The sequence below is a fragment of the Neopsephotus bourkii genome, unplaced genomic scaffold, assembly GCF_033783945.1.
Source record: "Neopsephotus bourkii isolate Nb327-2 ecotype Australia unplaced genomic scaffold, CSIRO-AGI_Nbou_v1 NB_1350, whole genome shotgun sequence".
In the NCBI taxonomy this organism is placed as follows: Eukaryota; Metazoa; Chordata; class Aves; order Psittaciformes; family Psittacidae; genus Neopsephotus; species Neopsephotus bourkii.
In genome coordinates, this window is record NW_026901829.1 from 132,458 (window position 1) to 150,638 (window position 18,181).

Consider the following 18,181-nt stretch of genomic DNA (forward strand, 5'->3'; position numbering starts at 1 on the left):
CGGCAACTTGCAAGGTCAATATTCTAAAGCGTTTAAAATTGTTTTCATCATATTGTTAAAAAGGAAGTAGCAAAAATTTCACAACTGGACAAACCTGCTGTTGCCATAATGTCAATAAAGCAGAGCAAGCATAAAATTAATGCTGTGAATACAGCATGTAGGGGATACACTGGTGTCTAAATGGAATTTTTCCTTTGCTTTTAGATAAGGAAAGAAGATGAATGAAAAAGATGAATGCGGTATCACCTAACCACGTGGATGAACCTTTTGCATTTTTTATTTGTGAAATGCTCATTATCAATGGTTTTCGTGTTGTTGCAAAAAAGATAGTGCAGAATAAGCTCATCCCTCAAAAGCTGCAAGACACTGAATACCTACATCCTTAGCTATGGAAGATTTTGTCATCCTTTTTACTGGTCCTCCTGCAGAACTGGAGGGGACTACATACTGAAGCTTTCAGACTGTAAACTGCTTGCAGGAACATCTGTCAATTGCTGTGTTTATGCAGCCTGTATTATAACTGGACTTATTTAAAACCTCAAGTCCTTTGTATCTTTACAAGGAAATTTTTTCAAAGGTAATGATCAGGACTGTGTCTTTTCTGATCCCTGATAGTCTGAATACTGAACCGTAACAACAAAGTTTGTACAAAATCAGAGTCCGGGTGGTGGCAAATAACATGAGTGCTAAATGACACTAAGTGATGGTGCTGTTCAAATCAGATTTGCCAAAAAGCATGTGAAGATTTATTTTGGCCTGCTCTCAACTTTGTAGAGTTTAAGTGAAATTTTGAATGTATGATGTTATGATCAGCTAAGAGTTGCAAGAAACGGTATTCGTGTGGGATCTGCAGTAGTTGATCCCCGGTTTTGGTCTTCATGATGCGGTTTCCTTTGGTCTTGTATAGTACCAGGCCTTTCTGTGAAAGGAGAGAAAGGACATCAGTTAACCTTTGACAGAATAATTTACTTATTATAAATAGTTTTTCTCCATTTTAAGTTAATAAGCCATCTGATCATTCATACTTTTTCTTGTAAAAAGCTGCCTACGGCTTTTAATGGCATACTTCTGGTTTTATATGTGTAAAGGTGTAATCCCGTACGCAAAGACTTTAAAGAATAAATGGTATAAAAATATGTAGCATTTAAAAATATCCAAGAAATACTTTTTGGTAGTTCTCTCTTCAGATTAATTCAGAAACTAATTTATAACGAATAATAATTTGACCCAAACCAGGCATGCCCAGTGTTAATAACAAACCGTCCACCTCCTTTAAATGTATTTGTTGAGAAACTTCTTCCATCATTGATGTAAGTATGCTGGTATGAGCATAACATCATTCAGTCAGATATTGTGTTTCTTTTGTCCAGTTACTAGAAAGCTAAAACACAGACACTCCCTGGCTTTCTATCCCATTGATAATCTTTCCTTTGAAAGACTGTGCTACCAAGATCTCAAGGCACTTGTTTCATGCACATTTTTATGTACTGATTTTAATACTTATCCAGCGATGCACTGCCCTGCAGGACAGAACTTTACTTTTAACTTTGCTGTCAGTACTGTAGAAGATGAAAGCTTTCACTGTCTCTCTCCTCTCCCACACCCCAGCTTGATTATGCATTGAGTAACAGTTGGCAGCTTTGTTAGTTGTTTTGAAAGCTAGAAAACTCCTTTTTGTACCATAGAGACTAAATGCTGTTTGGGAAGTAAGTGGTGTTTTATGCTTTGTCACTTTATTGGCTGCTTTCTCACATGCTCTTCTGGAAAACCCCTATAGTCCTCATGCATTTCTTCCCACCATTCCCTTCCCCTGCTTTCGTTACTACAGGAGATACCTCCAGTTTTTCTATTGTCATGTTGCTTGAAGCGCTTTTGTCTTTCACATCCAAATGCTGTTCCCAGAGGGCCATCTAGAAACTGTTTGCCCTGACTCATATGAAACTGAGCTAAATCTCTTCTGATCAAAGGAGCTTAAAACTGTTTTTCTGAGAAAATAATGTCTGACACTGTAATTTCCATGTGAAAACATCTAACATCTGTGGAAATGTATAACCAATGCCTGAGGAATTTCTGCAAACTAAAGTCCATGTCATGTTTGAATTTTCTCAGTTCTTCTACAGAAGAAAAAATGAAAAGAGGGGAGTGGGGCAGAGAAGTAAGAGAGAAGCTTCTAAACCAGGACTGAGCTACTGAGCTAGTTTTGGTTTCTGCATACACTGATAGTATCAAGAAACTGCCTTTCTCCCTTTCTGCTATTTTTCCCTTTTTTGGGGGACCACGCTACACTTGAAGCACATGTTTCCTTGTCACTGGTTCACTGTGGGTGTGCCAATGAATTGAGTGATTGAGTTGATTCAGTAAATTAGCGCTGTGTTTGTACAGCTTACACATTGTTTAATGATACCACTGGTGCTGTGGGGTTTTCTCTGAAAATACTTGGACTCATTTTATAAATTGAAGGCAATTTTTTAGGGGAGGTGACAGATGACAAAATAGCTCTTACAGGAAAGGCCTGTTACAAAAGGTGTACTTGTGTACATGTATAGTAGATCACAAGTTTATTTCTGTTGACTAAATGATCCCTGTCGTTGAGACTGGGTGGTAATTGTGTACAGTGGCAAAATTGATATTAATTTAGATCTGTAGCATGTTATACCATTCCTGGAGTTCTCTTTGCTGACAGTTTTTGATGGCCTTTTATTTTCCAAATTTTTCATAATCTCCTGATATTACCAAAGTTGATACAAATTATACAACCTGTTCAGTTGTTTTCTCTTCTGGTACTGTCCAAAGGCTAGACACACCCCAGTAGTATTTGAAGTTTTGAGTGCTTTTCTGAGTTGGCTAGGGCAACTTGCATCCATAAGTAAGCACATACATGGTTTTATGATAAGTGATTTTGGAATACGATGAGAATGGGATCCATTTGCTTTGAACAAACCATATTTCTGTGAATACCAATTATTTTACACACCTGTCTTGTTTCTTTCTCGTCCAATTAAGCTAAGAGAAGTATTGTAATCCTTTTCTGTCCTCAAAGAGTTTTCTTACCAAGTGATATTCTTTTGTTCCTAAATTTTGATGGTTCATCTTATGTTAGATTCAAAGTACGAAAAGTCCTCTCTTCCTAGATTTTTACTTATTCTTAAGGCTTTTTTTCAAAATCATGTTTAATGTCTGCTTGTGAAGGTAACAATGGGTTATGAGATATCAAAATATTATTCCAGATTTATAGGTATATTGCTGGGAATGAAGGGAGGTGTAGATCTGGTTTAGGACTATTTCTGCTCCTGATATGCAAGTAGAATGTGCAGCTTCATAGCTTGGATTCAGAGATTCATTTTCTCACAGAATACTAATAAGTAGCTTTTAACTAAAATAAAAAGTGAGAATGTTTTTCCGGTCCACTGGGCAGGGTACAGCAAGCTCTTCATAATGTAGGATGGAAAAGATAGCACTTGAATGAATCAAACCCCAGAATTGGCTTCATGTTCTCTCTTATTTATGAGATAAAAAGATAAAAATTGAAAATCAATGCAGTGGTGAATAGGCATATGTTAATGTTTAGTCCATATGTCTTCAACTACTATTTCTCATCCTTAAGTACTTGTGCTCTTTCATTGGTGTAGCACATACAGAGCTTATTTAAAAAACAAACAACACCCAGTTTGTATGGGTTTTTTTATATCAATGCAAATTTGTTGAGTTGCTTGTTTTTTATTTGGAATAAATGGAATTGGGCATCTATGAAGTGCTCCAAATTTCTCATTTTCTCGTTAGGGAATAGTTGTATATGCAGTGATTATGTGGCTTTTTGTACCTTGGCAATGAGGTTTTCATGAGAAGTCATCTTATTCAGAAGACTTGATTTTACAGTGCTTTGTTTTAATTTGAGAGCAGCTCAGGGTCCTCTGCAAACATGTCTGCGATGAACTGATAGCAACTGCAGACAGGTGTCAAGCATACACTGAAACATACATGATGCTCCAAGCTCTCATTAACCTTGTCTGCTGTGGTACCAAGGATTAATGGTTTGGAAGAAGTCTCTTGTCTTGGAGAATATCCTTACATTTTATGATTGATGCAAAGTGGCAGAATACTAGTTATTGAAGTAGTAATGTATTTGTCTTGTGACTAAACAGCAGTTCATAACTGAGGGTCATTTGGCGCTTTGTGTTTAATTTGGGAGTGTTCCAAAACTGTTTTGCTCTGTCTGGTTGACCTCTCTCTTGAAAATACAGAAAGAGTGATTTTGAGAGAAACGGTTCTGAAATGAGCTCTGAGTTCGGGTGCATGTTTCTGTGTGTTTGGCTGTGTTTGGCATAATAGAAACATAGGTGCTGATAGTATTTGATGAACAGTAGTAGCAGCTCTTAAAAAAACCCCAAACTGCACAAAAAAAGACACTTTCAAGACGTAATATTACCCCTGCCTGTACTCCAGATTGTGTCCATGTATCTGTCTCAGTTCTCAGCTTTTACAGACTCTCTGAGCTCTTGAACTTTGCACTACCTGCACTTTGGATACCTATTTATGTTCCTTGATAGTTTTTCAAGATGCTGAGGCACAAGACATTCTACATACCTTACTTCACAAAACAGAATACAGTCTTATATGGGGAAATAAAATAATCTTACAAGCTTTTTATAAAATCAAACAGTTCAGAGTTCAGTTTCCATGCACTCTGCATTATGAGACAGTTCCCAAACTCTGTCTCCAGAGCACTAAGAATTTTTGAAGGAAAACTGGTAAATTCAGTTCATCGGTATTCAAAGTCAAGCAAAAAGTGTTAAGTTTAAACTTGGTGAGTTAACTGATGCTAAGAGATGAATTAGGTACCCTTTTTCCTGGCATATGGATTTTTACATTACATCTGACAATAATAGCATATTTGGGGTGAAATCATTGCATAACAAAGTATTAAACAGTGTTACACAGTGAGCAAATGGGGTCTCTTCTAGAATGTGTGATGTTATAACTATCTTGCATTGTACAGTCTAATGTGGTACTTTTTCATTCATTGGAAGGGAGTTTTCTTTAGCTGTTAATAGTATTTTAGATTAATGAATTATGGAAGGACTGTCCTCTAGAACGATATTTACTTTTCACATTAAGTCTGGTTTCTTTTTTACATATGTACATTCATTACCTTATTGAGATCAGGACAATGTCTTGAATCTCCTGATCACCCCCACTTATATTTTTGTTGATGTCATGGGGATGTCCTGGATAGCACAACCTGAACTATTTTCAGATAGAACTGAATTGGAAGGTAAGGTCCACATGTGTATGTAAACCTACTGTAGCCACTAGTGGCCATTTGGTCCATGGGACCAGGTTAAGACTAGTATTATGTAATTTCCCTTCTCTCCTGAAATAACCTGAAGCAAGAATGTTATGTATGATGCATCTTTTCTTCTGTTCCTGACATTAAATATTTTTAAAAGCTCCATCCCTGACAGTGTTCAAGGCAAGGTGGGATGGAGTCTTGAGTGACATGGTCTGGTGTGAGGTGTCCCTGCACATGGCAGGGGGATTGGAACTAGATGATTTTAAGATCCTTTCCAACCCTAACTATTCTATGATTCTATGACATTAAAAAAAAAAATAAATCTTCAGACATTTGAGAGCTACCTGCTGGAAACAGGAAACTACCTGTGCAGTTGCTGTTCAGCTGTGAAGTGAAATTTGAGAAAATGAACATGAGCTGGCAGTGTGTGCTTGCAGCCCAGAAAGCCAACCATATCCTGGGCTGCATCAAAAGGAGCATGACCAGCAGGTCAAAGGAGGTGATCCTGCCCTTCTACTCTGCTCTCGTGAGACCTCACTTCGAGTACTGTGTGCAGTTCTGGTGTCCTCTACGCAAAAAGGACATGGAACTGTTGGAGCAAGTCCAGAGGAGGGCCACAAGAATGATCAGGGGACTGGAGCACCTCCCATATGAAGATAGGCTAAGAAAGTTTGGGCTGTTGAGCCTTGAGAAGAGAAGGCTGCGTGGAGACCTCATAGCAGCCTTCCAATATCTGAAGGGGACATATAGGGATGCTGGGGATTAACTCTTCATTAGGGACTGTAGTGATAGGACAAGGGGTAATGGGTTAAAACTTAAACAGGGGAAGTTTAGATTGGATATAAGGAGGAAATTCTTTCCTGTTAGGGTGGTGAGGCACTGGAATAGGTTGCCCAGGGAGGCTGTGAATGCTCCATCCCTGGCAGTGTTCAAGTCCAGGTTGGACGAGGCCTTGGGTGATATGGTTTAGAGCGAGGTGTCCCTGCCCATGGCAGGGGGGTTGGAACTTGATGATCTTAAGGCCCTTTCCAACCCTAACTATTCTATGATTCTATGAAATGTAATCCCTTTCTTCTGCAGATAATACGCTTTGTCATTATGTAGGTTGCAATGTTTTAGAGTTGCTTTGATTAGACTTACAGTTGTAAAATATTTGCTCTAAGATCAGCATGCAAATAAATTGGTTTTAAAGGAGAATGTCTGCATGCAGAGTTTATTCTTTAATCTTGGATTTAGCTAGCTTTAAATAAGTTGTTTAATATTCATATAATATACCTTTTTTTTGTCCCTGTGTACAGGAGATAATTAGGATAACTAAAGATATGAATATGTACATTATAAATTATTTTTAACAATTTTGCTATGTACTTCAGAACAATATAGTTAGGTTGATCATTAGCTGCCCTTATCAGCTTAAAATGAAGTAAAGAGTTTATAGTGCCTTTTACATGTTTAAATTGTTACAAGCAGTCACACTTCAAAGTCATGCACAGTATTCTGAAATAGATAAGCCTGATGGTGTTGATTTTAGACTAACATAGCAAAATGTAGCCAAAAAGTTTCTGGAAGATGTATTTTAGGCCAAAATGACTCATAAGGAGAGGGGAACAAACATGAATTATTTCCCTCCTATCTTTGCATGCATTGACCAGATCTCCACATCCTAGCCAAAGAAATAATTTTCTTATGCCAAGAAAATAAGTATCCTTTAATAAAACTAAGAATGTGATTGTCTTCCTCCACCTAACTGTGAAATGACTTCACTACTCTTCATGACAGTTAACAGAGTTTTGCTTTTTAATATTTGCTCTAGTTACTTTTAGGACTTCCCCTTGCTTTCTGTCAGAATGATTGATGTAGGGGAGAGGAAAATAAGCACAGCTCAAGGCTGCACCTACTGTCCCTGGAATGGGCAGCTGCATTTAATTCAGTGCCCCAGCTGTAGCGAGGCAAAACTTAAAACGTTGAGTTCAACTGTGATGTTTTGGTTTGATGTTTTGGTTTGTTTTGGTTTTTTTCTGTGCCGACTTGAGGTGACAGGCACGGAGAGAACTGTTTTTCCACTCACCTTTGGTCTCTTCAAAGACTTTCGTGTAATTAATTATTGTGTTGATTAGAGGGGTGGTTTCGGCTTAGCAGAGGGGTGGAAGGCGCTTGGGTGGCTAAAAATTGTCTCGAGGATGCACCCTAGTGCCGGAAAGTGGAATCGCTGATGCGTAGTGTTGGAGTGGCAGTAATTTGAAATAAACTAAATCTGTAACAGAGAGATGTATTCATTCATGTAGAAATCGGCTTTGTACTTAAGAAACATCAGAGCAGTCAATCAGTAATACTTCACTGTTATCTTCCGAGATGGATACTCCTGGTGATCTGTGCTAATGACAGACACCTCTTCACAGTAAAATTACCATTGACGTCAAGATTCATGTTCTAAATGTAAAAACAAACATTCTGTATCCTATCCTAGCATGTAGTAAGAGACTCCAGACTTCAAATCTGAGTTCTGTAATCTGGACTGTGATTTTATAGTATTTTCACAAGTCAGAGCATACTCTGGAGAGACACTGAAAGAGACCAGGGTAGTCAGACTTCTCCAGTGGAAGACTAATGAAATATTGAAAGACTGAGGCTTAGTACAGCATGGGTTATGAAGCCTGTCTTCCAAAGAAATCTGTCTAAGATAGAACCAGTGCTTAAATTAACCCAGAATAATTTAGGATACCCTAAATTAATTCTAATCCCAGGAAAACTGATACATACTAAGATATTTTTGATTTGTATAATTACTGTCTTGGAGACTCATTCCTGTCACATGCCTTGCTATGTTTTACTCATTGCCTCTGCCTGCATTTCAGCTTAATCAGATTCTCTTTAAACAGACAGTGATAAGTATTTAGAGGTATGATGGCAGGGGAGGCATAGACAGAACATGTTCGAAGGAATGTTGCAGAGTAATCTAGTCATAGGAGTCTGTGTTAATTATCTCATGTGGCACAGATGTGTTGATGATAGAAAAGATGAAGTTATTTTTCTGTAGATGGCAGTGTATTCAGTATTGAGCAGTTACATATTGCTTCAAATGACAGGCTAGGTTTTTGCTGTAGGAGGAGGAGGTAACAGTGTGGCCTCTTCTAAATTTTCAGGTGACACACAATTGAGGTAATCACTTGATATGCTTGAGGGCAGGGCTGTTCTTGAGGGACCAAGGCAGGCTGGAGGAATGGGCTGACAGGAATCTCTTGAAATTCAACAAGGACAACTACAAAGTCCTGTATCTGTGCGGGAATAACCCCTGCAATGATACAGGCAGGGGTTTGATGGGCTGGGGAACAGCTCTGCTGAAAAGAACTTGGGGGATCTTGGTGGACAAAAGGCTGCACAGGAGCCAGCAATGGGCCCTAGCAGTGAGGCAGGTCAGCAGTGTCCCATATAAACAGGAGCTTGGCCAGTGGGCGGAGGATGTAGTTGTCCCATGCTACTTGCCACTTGCTGGACCACATGCTTAGGTTGTGTCTAATATTGTTCTCTCACCCCACCCCCAAATACAGGACAGAAGTGAATGAACTGGAGCAAGCCCAGTGAAGGCCCACCAAGGTGGTCTTCACTTGCCCTGTGAAGACAGTCTGAGCGATGATATTTGTTCAGTCAGGAGAAATTTGATGAGATGTACAGCCTGTTAATAAAGATGTCACTGTCTGAAATCACACGTGTCAAATGAGTGAGTACTGTAAGAGTGTGACAAACTATGTAACAAAATGTCCCCCCCCAAAAAAAAGCTGTTCTGACCATCCATTTCACTGTTTTCTTTCAATTTGTGTCTGTTCCTGTTCATTTGGAGATCTGGAACTCAGCTTGGGATCAGGATATTGGAATGCATTGACATTGTCTGTCATTTTTATTGGATAAAATGAAATATGCCTTACCTTCAGACTACGAGATTAGCATGCGACCCTGTGTTTTGGTAGCATGAGAGTTCAAATGTTTGCTTATTGAATTGACAGTGGAAGAGTGGGAAAGAAGAAGCAATTGCAGACTTTCAGAAAATAGGGTTAAGATTTTCTTTTTTCTTCCTTTTTTAAGCAACACATCTGAAAGAATGTTCTTTGGCATCTGCCTTTTCCTGAAGGCCTTTAGAGGAGATCCCTTGACATTTACGAGAAAAAGAGTCCAATAACTGAGTCACACACAAAAGAATGATAATTATTATTAACATTTACATTTTAAAACAAAGGCATTTCTCAAATAAACGGCAGCACTGGTGAAATGCTGTGAAAAAAGGCAGACCAATTGTACTGCAAGTATATCCTTACTCTTAGAGCACCATAGAGCATTTTTATGCTTTTAAGAGTGAAAACAGGATTTTAATTTTTAAGATTATGCTTTGCGCATTCTTCCTGCTTTAAATTAGAACAGTTAGGAGTTGAGTCACCTTGGCTTTTGCTTGTCAAAATAATCAGGAATGACAGGTGAATTAAAACTGAGCCCAGATCTCAACAAAAGCATATTTGGAAACAAAATGTAAACCCCTCTGTGCTGTTCTCCCCCCACACCCCTCTGACATTTTATTTGCCTTCCCATACTCTTGTTTTCACTGCAGTTTTTGGCCTGATAATTATTAAAATAGAAGCAGAAAATCACAGTTCTGCTCCCAGACTTGCTGTGATACCATCTTTTTGGAGCCTCTGTTTTCGAGATCTACCCCAGAAAGGTTCTGTCGAAGTTGAGATAAGGAAGTAAGCTTTTGAGTACTTGACTTTGTTAGTTAAGCATTAATTTGGTGCTGAATTGGAGGATTTAGGGGTATGAAAGGTTTTGCCTTCAAATTTTATCTGTTTGAGATTTTTCATAACTGCACTTGCCCCATTTTTCTTGCCTTTTAAGGTAAAAGTATACTAACACAAAACTGTCATTAACTGAATCTTCGTTTCATCTTTTCCTTCTGTGATGGGACAAAGGATGGTGTCCTGGGTTCAGCAGTAGCAGTCGTTTTTCTCCTTAGTATCTGGTGCAGTGCTGTGGTTTTGACTTTCTGTCTGGAAACAGCGCTGATAACACGAATGTTTTTAGTTGTTGCTAAGTCATGTTTACTCTGACCAAGGAGTCTCATGCTCTGCGAGAGAGGAGGAGAAGCCGGCAGGAAGCAGAGACAGGACACCTGACCCAAACTAGCCAAAGAGGTGTTCCATACCACAGCACGTCATGCCCAGAATAAGAACTGGGGTCAGTTACCCAGAAGGGCCAGATCACTGCCAGGGTCAGGTGGGGTATTGGCAGGTGGTTGTATTCTCTTTCCTTGTTATTTCCCTTATCATTATCATTATTGGAGGCAGCAGCAGTGTTTTGTGTTATACCTTAAGTTACTGGACTGTTCTTTTCTCAACCCGTGGGACTTACATTCTTTCGATTCTCCTCCCTATCCCTCTGGGAGGGGGCTGGGTGGGGGAGAAGGGGGGGGGAGTGAGACAGAGACTGCATGGCCTGGTTTACAGCTGGGCTTAAACTACGACAGATGGGTAGTATAATTCCAGTTTTGAGTGGATGAAAGAAACCTGAGGAACTTCTGGGTTGGATAATTTCTGCTGTGAAGTGTGATGTACAGATTTTATTTCTGTGAACTGAAACCAAATGCTGTCTCTAGTTAAATGGGATTGTGGAGCGGCCCTTCATCAAAAGGAGAAATCTAAAACCTGAACAGCATTACAGAAGCATCCAGTAGTGCAGCATAGTGCTTGAAGTCCCAGAAGCTCCCTCTTTTCCCATGCTTGCAGTAGTCAGTATCCAGTGAACAGCAGAAGGCTTTAGGAAGAAGAAAAGCAGAAGCTGGTTTGTTTTCCTTTTTTTGTGTGTGTAACAGGTTTCCTAGGAAAAGTCAGTGCTGTAAGAAAGTAAGTGGATGAAATCACTGATGGCAAAGATGATGCAGAGTTAGATGATCTTAAGGTCCTTTCCAACCCTAACTATTCTATGGTTCTATGATTCTGTGCTGAGAGTATACTGGAAAAGCATAAGAGTATTTTATATTAAAACTTTTTTGAGTCTTTGCACTTATATCTGCTTATCAAGCCATAATTGCCTCTGATGAAGCATATGCTTGATAAGACAGAATGTGAAATGCATCATGATGTAGGTTTTTGAACACTGGGCTGAGCAGAGCTGTTTTCTACAGGAATATTCAGAGGGAAAGGGACCTGGATCGTCTGCCAGGATTTCAAGGAGAAGGCTAAATGTCTCTATGGTGTACTAAAGAAGTGTTTGGAAAATGCACAGGAGGGAGAGCAAAGGTGTAACTGACAGCAGACAAGCAAGTGGTTCTGAAAGCAGTAATGGGAATATTACTATCTCTTAATAAATGATTAATATGTTTCACAGAGATTTTTCTGAATAAAGTTGGCCTTTGTATATTTTTGTTGAAAGGTTTTGTGTGATCTTTAAAAGGAGAGTGAATTTGCTGTAAGACAAACCAAGAGTCCACTTTATAGTAATACAGACAGCTGTGTGTAACCAAGAAGTATTTTTTTCCATTACTTCTCCTGAGAGACTGCTCCTTCAAATGCTTGATTTCTTGTTTTTAATTTTGAAGAGGAAAAAATAGAGTGTGCTTTCTGGGGCATTTTTGAAAACATTATTTCACCATGAAAAGAAGAATGTCACATTTTCTCTGTGCAGCGAGCTTTCTCTCATTTGAAACTCTTTTGCCATCATGTGTGGTCAGTGTTTTGGGAGACTCCTGTTCAACTGTATGGTTTTTTAAACATTGTACCTGTTGCATGTATCTGTTCATAGTGTTCACATTCAGGATGTGAATCCTCCCAAAGACCTTTGAGGTAATAGTGTTCAGGGATTTTTTTTTTTTTTTTTTTTTTTTTTGTGGTCTATCAATAACATTGACTTCCAACTTGTTATTCCCAGCTTTCAGTTAATGAACCAAAAAAAAGGTTCCCTTATGTCAGAATTAACAGGGTGTGATCAGGCTGGAAAACATTTCCATTGTCAAAATGGTTTTGTTATAGCTGTGTGCTCTCCATATTGATTAGAAGAGCTTGAAATTCCTTGGTTGTTTTTTCTAGGACCATTGCTCAGCTTCTGTTTTGAAGCTCTTTCTGAAGTATAGAGTACATGGGGTCTTTTAAATAAAGTACAAATCTGTTTTTTTAAGAAACACTCCTGTATGCTTTAATATATTGCCTTTTTATTTGAAACTACTTTGTTTCTACCCAGAGCAGGCACTAATACTGTGACTTCTCTCTGCTTACAGAACACTGTATGAAAGTAGGATGATGTCAGGTCCCAGGCAAGTGGGGAGTGGGAACAGACCATGCATGCTGAAGAGCTTTGCATATTACAAGCAGAGAATATGTTTGGGTTTGGTTGTTGATGTTTTTTGTGGTGGTTTGGTGTTTGTTGGGGAGTACACACTGAATAGATGTAATTTCTTTAGGAATGTTTTCCAGATACTAAGTCTAAATTCTTCCTTATTCCATTGCAAACTATTTCTTCTGCTTCACCCCTTTATTCCCACCTTCTCAGTTGTGGGTAGGACCAAATTCTGCGCTTGGTCAACTCATTCGAGTGAAGCAGCTTTGAATGGAATAATGGAATTTCTTGTTCATTTACAGTTATGTAACTGGTGAGAGGATCTAGCCTGTGAAAGGAGATGCATTGCCTTTTTGCTTTCACATGGGCACTGTGCTCATTGTCTCACCAGACTCTTATGAAAGGGGAAAACATAAAATATTTTTAAATTACCAAATCAGATACAAGTGAAAAAATTACATTTTTTTTTATAAACACAGATCCTTTAATGAACACGTATTTATATGTTTATGATGTTGTGTCAAGTGGAAGTACTAATTGTTTTGCCTGGATGAAAGCCATGTCTAGCTCAAACTAACCTTAAGCAAAGTCTCAAGATTGCAGAAATACTGAGTTCAATATAGCAAACAGTTTTCCGAGTACTGCAAGTGTTAGTTTTGTATTTCAAGTCCAGCTTTCTTGGACAAAACAGTGAAAACGTCTCTCACATCAGTTTTCAGTTAATAGAAGTTTTGATATTCCTGGTTTTATTTGCATGAAATTTAAATCATAAAACAATAATCTCTTACCCTGAGTGATGGAAGGACCTTGTAAGAAACCACAGAAGATTATTGTAGGAGAAGCCTGATAATCCTTCCCCCCCCCCCCCTTTTTTTTTCTTAATGCTAATTTTCCTTTTCCAATGGGAGTGAGTGATGTCATCCTGTCTCCTCCCACTGTGTAAACTAAGCTCGTGTCAAAGTGCTGCTGCCTCTTGCCACAGAGAGAGCAGTTCACTTAAATGCAGCTGCAGTACTTCTTCTGTGTGTTACCTGTCAGAATCATTCCCAGGGAAAGTCTGGGTTTGTGACCATGATGTCAAGATTGGTTTTTCTCCTTTTCTGTGGATATATTGCACTAAATCTGGGAAATGCTCAGAAATTGCGAAGAGGCAAGTAGCTATGACAACTTCCCGGGGTTTTGTTTGTTTTGCTGTTTGGGGCTTTTTTTTTTTTTTTTTAAATGCTTGTGTTTTGCATGGAAGTTTACTTTCAGCATGTTAAGAATGATAAAAATAATGGAAAAGATGAAAGAACAGTCAACAGGGTGAGGTACAGGTACAAGAGAGTAACTTTAAAGCCCTTTAATAAAACAAGTTCAAATGTTTTCAGGTATCTTGTGAATTTAGTGAGAAGTTACCATGAAACAAAGTAACTGTATTTAATGATTTTGTAAGGATGTAGATAGCATTGTGCAGATTTGTGGTTTAAGATCTTAAAGAATATGTGACTTAGAAGCATCCTGTGTTATTGTTGGAAAATTTCAGTTCTGTCTTGAAATAACTTTCATGCTTTGCCTTTATATCCATCCTTAACAATTCAGTAGGAATTGACTTTTGTAGGTCAGGTTGTATGCATTTATTGAAATTTCCACCCTCCAAACCTGTGTGAATATTTCTTTAACTGTTCCTTTCTGCTGGAGTCTGGAAGTACAGTAGATTTTCAAAGCTGGCAGGGACCTGTTCTTTTCCTTGCTAATGTGACCCATGTCACATTTACATTTTATATGTATTTTATTACTGCTGGAAGAATAGTCATAGCTTAAAATGAAAAGAATATTTGTGTATCTAGATTGTAGTACTTTGGCATTAAAATAGCACTTTCACAATTGTTTCTGTACTGCACGCATTGCTCTCACTTTGTAGAAGTGCTTGCCTGGTTCCATTGTGCTTTATAATGCATTTTACAATAATGCATTTTATATCTGCGATCTCCTGAAACTAGTAACATTTAGAAAGGGAGCTGTGATTTAGTTCCTTATGAGAATGTTTATTAAGAAATCATTACTTTAAGGGCTTCCTAGGAGATTCTGGTTCATAGATGTGGAACCTAAAAGTGTTTTCAGGAGAAGAGGTGATTTTTTTTAACACTCACCCCTCCTCAAGAGACTTTTTTTAAAGATTACTTTTTTCTTCATCCCCCCCTCCTCTCACCTCTCTGGTGATATTCTTTTGGAGGTGGCTTTCTTTTAACCTCCTCTTCTTGAGCCAATGTGGAGTTTTCTGCATACTGCTCATAGCGGGGCAATGTGTAGTCAGATATACAGTTTTTCAAGTCAAGCAGACTGTAAATCCTTAGTTTTACCAAAAAAAAAAAAAAAAAAAAAGCAGCCTGTGAGTAAACTATTATAACAGTTTTCATAGGACAGGGAGAAACCTTGCACAAAAATAAACTGAAAGTTGACTGACAAGGGTAATGGGTTAAAACTTAAACAGGGGAAGTTTAGATTGGTTATAAGGAAGAAGTTCTTTCCTGTAAGGGTGGTGAGGCACTGGAATGGGTTGCCCAGGGAAGCTGTGAATGTTCCACCCCTGGCGGTGTTCAAGGCCAGGTTGGACAGAGCCTTGGGTGACATGGTTTAGTGTGAGGTGTCCCTGCCCATGGCAGGGGGGTTGGAACTAGGTGATCTTAAGGTCCTTTCCAACCCTAACTGTTCTATGATTCTATGTATTGCCTACTTTGAAGGAGGAACTTCTCTAATGCTCGTCTACCATAGAATAGTGGCTGTAAATTTATGTTAACTGTGAAATTCAGACAAAGTTACTGATCCACTGCAGTCAGTACAGGAGTAACTCTGGGATGCATCTTTTCATGTCCTAAAATAACATTGCAGAAGTGAAGTTCTGTTTGCCAAATACAGAAAGCTGCAGGTGGAAAATTCATTTGTTTTTGGTGAAATAGCTTTTTTAAGATTCCCACTTTGCATTGTTGAAACACCAGTCTAATCCTTTTGTTTGTCATTGTCTCTGAGAGTATTATTTACATTGGTCTGCATTGAAAAAGCAAATATATTAGTACCTAGCTGTTACCTGGAAATGTTCAGAGGACTGTCTTTCTGTCAACACTCTCTTGTTTGAAATGTAGTACAGATGTTTTTCATAAGCAAAAGAGCATATTTGTATCTTAAAGTAATTCTAAAATGAGGATATGTAGCAGTAGTATTCTGTTAAGAGGGCTACTCTGCCCTGCTAAGCAAACTTTAATTCTAGTGAATTCCTGTGCTCTTTAAGTCATAAACTATGTAACTAAGGTTCGAGGGTGACTCCTTCTCTGAGGGGAACCATGGAATAGATTTCATAACTTGAGGGAGAACAATCTAGCCAAATTTTTAAGGTGGTGCAGGTTATCAATGTAAATCTTACTCTTCTTATTAGCACTTTGGAGTTCTCTCAAGTCTTCTCTCCAGGAGGTGAAACACACTGATCGCTAGTCTTGTGGACTGGGATTTCCTTTCAGTGATCCAAGGTGGAAAGGACATCTTGCCTCCTGCAGCTGCAAAGGAACAGAGCCAGCACACCCTTTGGATGTCAGTAACTTCCAGAGCTGTGTGAGAGATTGTGCGCAAATAATGCTGCTCAGGAGGCTGGAGGACACATGGTTTCCCTTTTCCTGTGTATTTTTATACTTTCACTTCCACAAGTGTGTGTTTGACTGAAATGACAAAGAAAATGTTATTGGTGTTCTCAAAAGAGTGTTCTTTATTAACAAATTCAATTCTTTAATAATTTTGACTTCAAAAATTAGGGCACTATTGGAATAATTTGGAAGCACTATCAACATGACTCAAGGAGTCAAAATCGTGGAAATATCAGTTAAAATTTCCAGTGGGAACTTTTTGCTGCTTCTGTATATCCTGCATTATAATAATTTTGCTTGCATAGAAAATAGGTCTTTACTTACATCTGGTTCTAGTGTAGTGCCCTAAATGCAGGTGAACACCCTTTCTCTTGCAGTTGTCAAATTTACTATAGTAAATGACAAGTGTTGAGGCAGTTACAAGCTGTGTCATAATTCTGACTCTCTGCATTAGAAGTTTACAGATACAAATAAAGGCAATGGAATTGGAAAGGGAGCTTGGTGGGTATTTTGTTTTACTGTGGAGACAGTGCCTTTTTCCAATTATGTTGTGCTTCATGAGTCTCTGAGGGATCAGCTGCTAAGAAAATTCAGTAGTTGGGGCCTATGGAGACTGTGAAGAGTCGCAGAAGAACAGGCAGGAGATGATGGTAAGATTAGCGATGGTCTTTTATCAAGTAATTGAGCCACTGTCCCTTCGACTATGTCAGCTTCTAAAGCTTTTTTTTTTTTTTTTCATCAGAAGAGAGAGAGACCTGGACATGTAGTACTTATTTTTGTCTCTTCCATTATGCCACTATGCTTGTGCCATCCAACATAATATTTCAGTTCAGCACTGTTAAACCTGAAATATTTTAATGAGGCGTGGAAACAATTGCAATGCATAGATGTCAGACAAAATCCACTAAATTGTACACTGTATTTCACTGGCATCTTTCCAGCTGGACCTGATACAAATGTTGAAAGCAACAGTTGTGGAACAAATTCTTAGTGTTTGGTAATAGCATTTCATGTTTTTGCTTTTGCCACTTGACTTTCCAGATGTACCTAGAAATGCACTTTTTTCACTGTAATCTCTTTCTGATAGTTTTTGTGTATCTTCATGTTCTGTTTTTCTTTGTTAGAGTGGAGAAGAATTTGGGGTTGATATAATCTTATAAACTTGCAGTTAAGAGTCTGAATGCTTTTCTTTTTTCTTTTTTTTTTTTTTTTCCTTTTTTGGTGTCGTTCCCATCCCCATCCCCCCAGTCCCCCCCTTTCTCCAGTTTTATACTATTTGAATTAATCATCAGGTGGATTGCATTTAGGGTCCATCCTTGTTCTACTTTCCAGAACTCAGGCCTGTCCTGTTCTGCTTTCCAGGAAGAGCTCAGGAAAGCTTAGTTCACCTTATTCCTAGTAGCTGCCTTCATAGGAAAACATTCCTTACGGAACCACATGAAAGAGCCTGATTTACAGACTCATGTAGGAGAAACCAGATCCAAACTTTCTTGTTTCTATAGTTGTCAACTGTCGGGATAAGTGGGAAAAATAATAAGGTTTTTTGGTTTCTTTGGTAAGTATACAGGAATGTTAGAAACTACTGTAGGTAACTACTAGTTAAGATTTGTATTTATGGTAATTATAACTGACATTCCTTTGAGAGTGAATGCTGTATTTACAGTATACTTCCAAACTTTTGTTGACATTTGTGAAAGGAATAGGCTAATATTCTCAGCTAAATTTGCTGGCTATGCTATGTTATGTAATACTTCTTCCTAGGCAGAGGTTAAACTTAGCATGTGTTTTCACTTACTGGAGTCGAGCAGTTAAAACAATATAGAGTTATTTCAGTCTATCTCAGTTGCTATACTGCAACAGCCAAACCTTAGTCTTTAAACTTTTGTGTGCTGTTCCCCCAGCTCCCCAGAAGCATTTCTTTGGTAGCTGTAGAATAGCAGGGTAGAAATCATAAGACAGGGAA

General features: G+C 38.5%; 1 protein-coding gene across 1 annotated transcript in view; it reads left to right on the plus strand.

Annotated features, from left to right (window-relative positions):
• The first annotated feature begins 13,564 nt into the window (after positions 1 to 13,564).
• The window catches only part of ABI3BP (ABI family member 3 binding protein), a 134,707-nt gene continuing 130,090 nt past the window's right edge, over positions 13,565 to 18,181 (plus strand). The window contains exon 1 of the mRNA XM_061366721.1: positions 13,565 to 13,754. Coding sequence (XP_061222705.1) covers positions 13,676 to 13,754 — 79 coding nt within the window. The 5' untranslated portion in view covers positions 13,565 to 13,675. The remainder of the gene's footprint in view (positions 13,755 to 18,181) is intronic.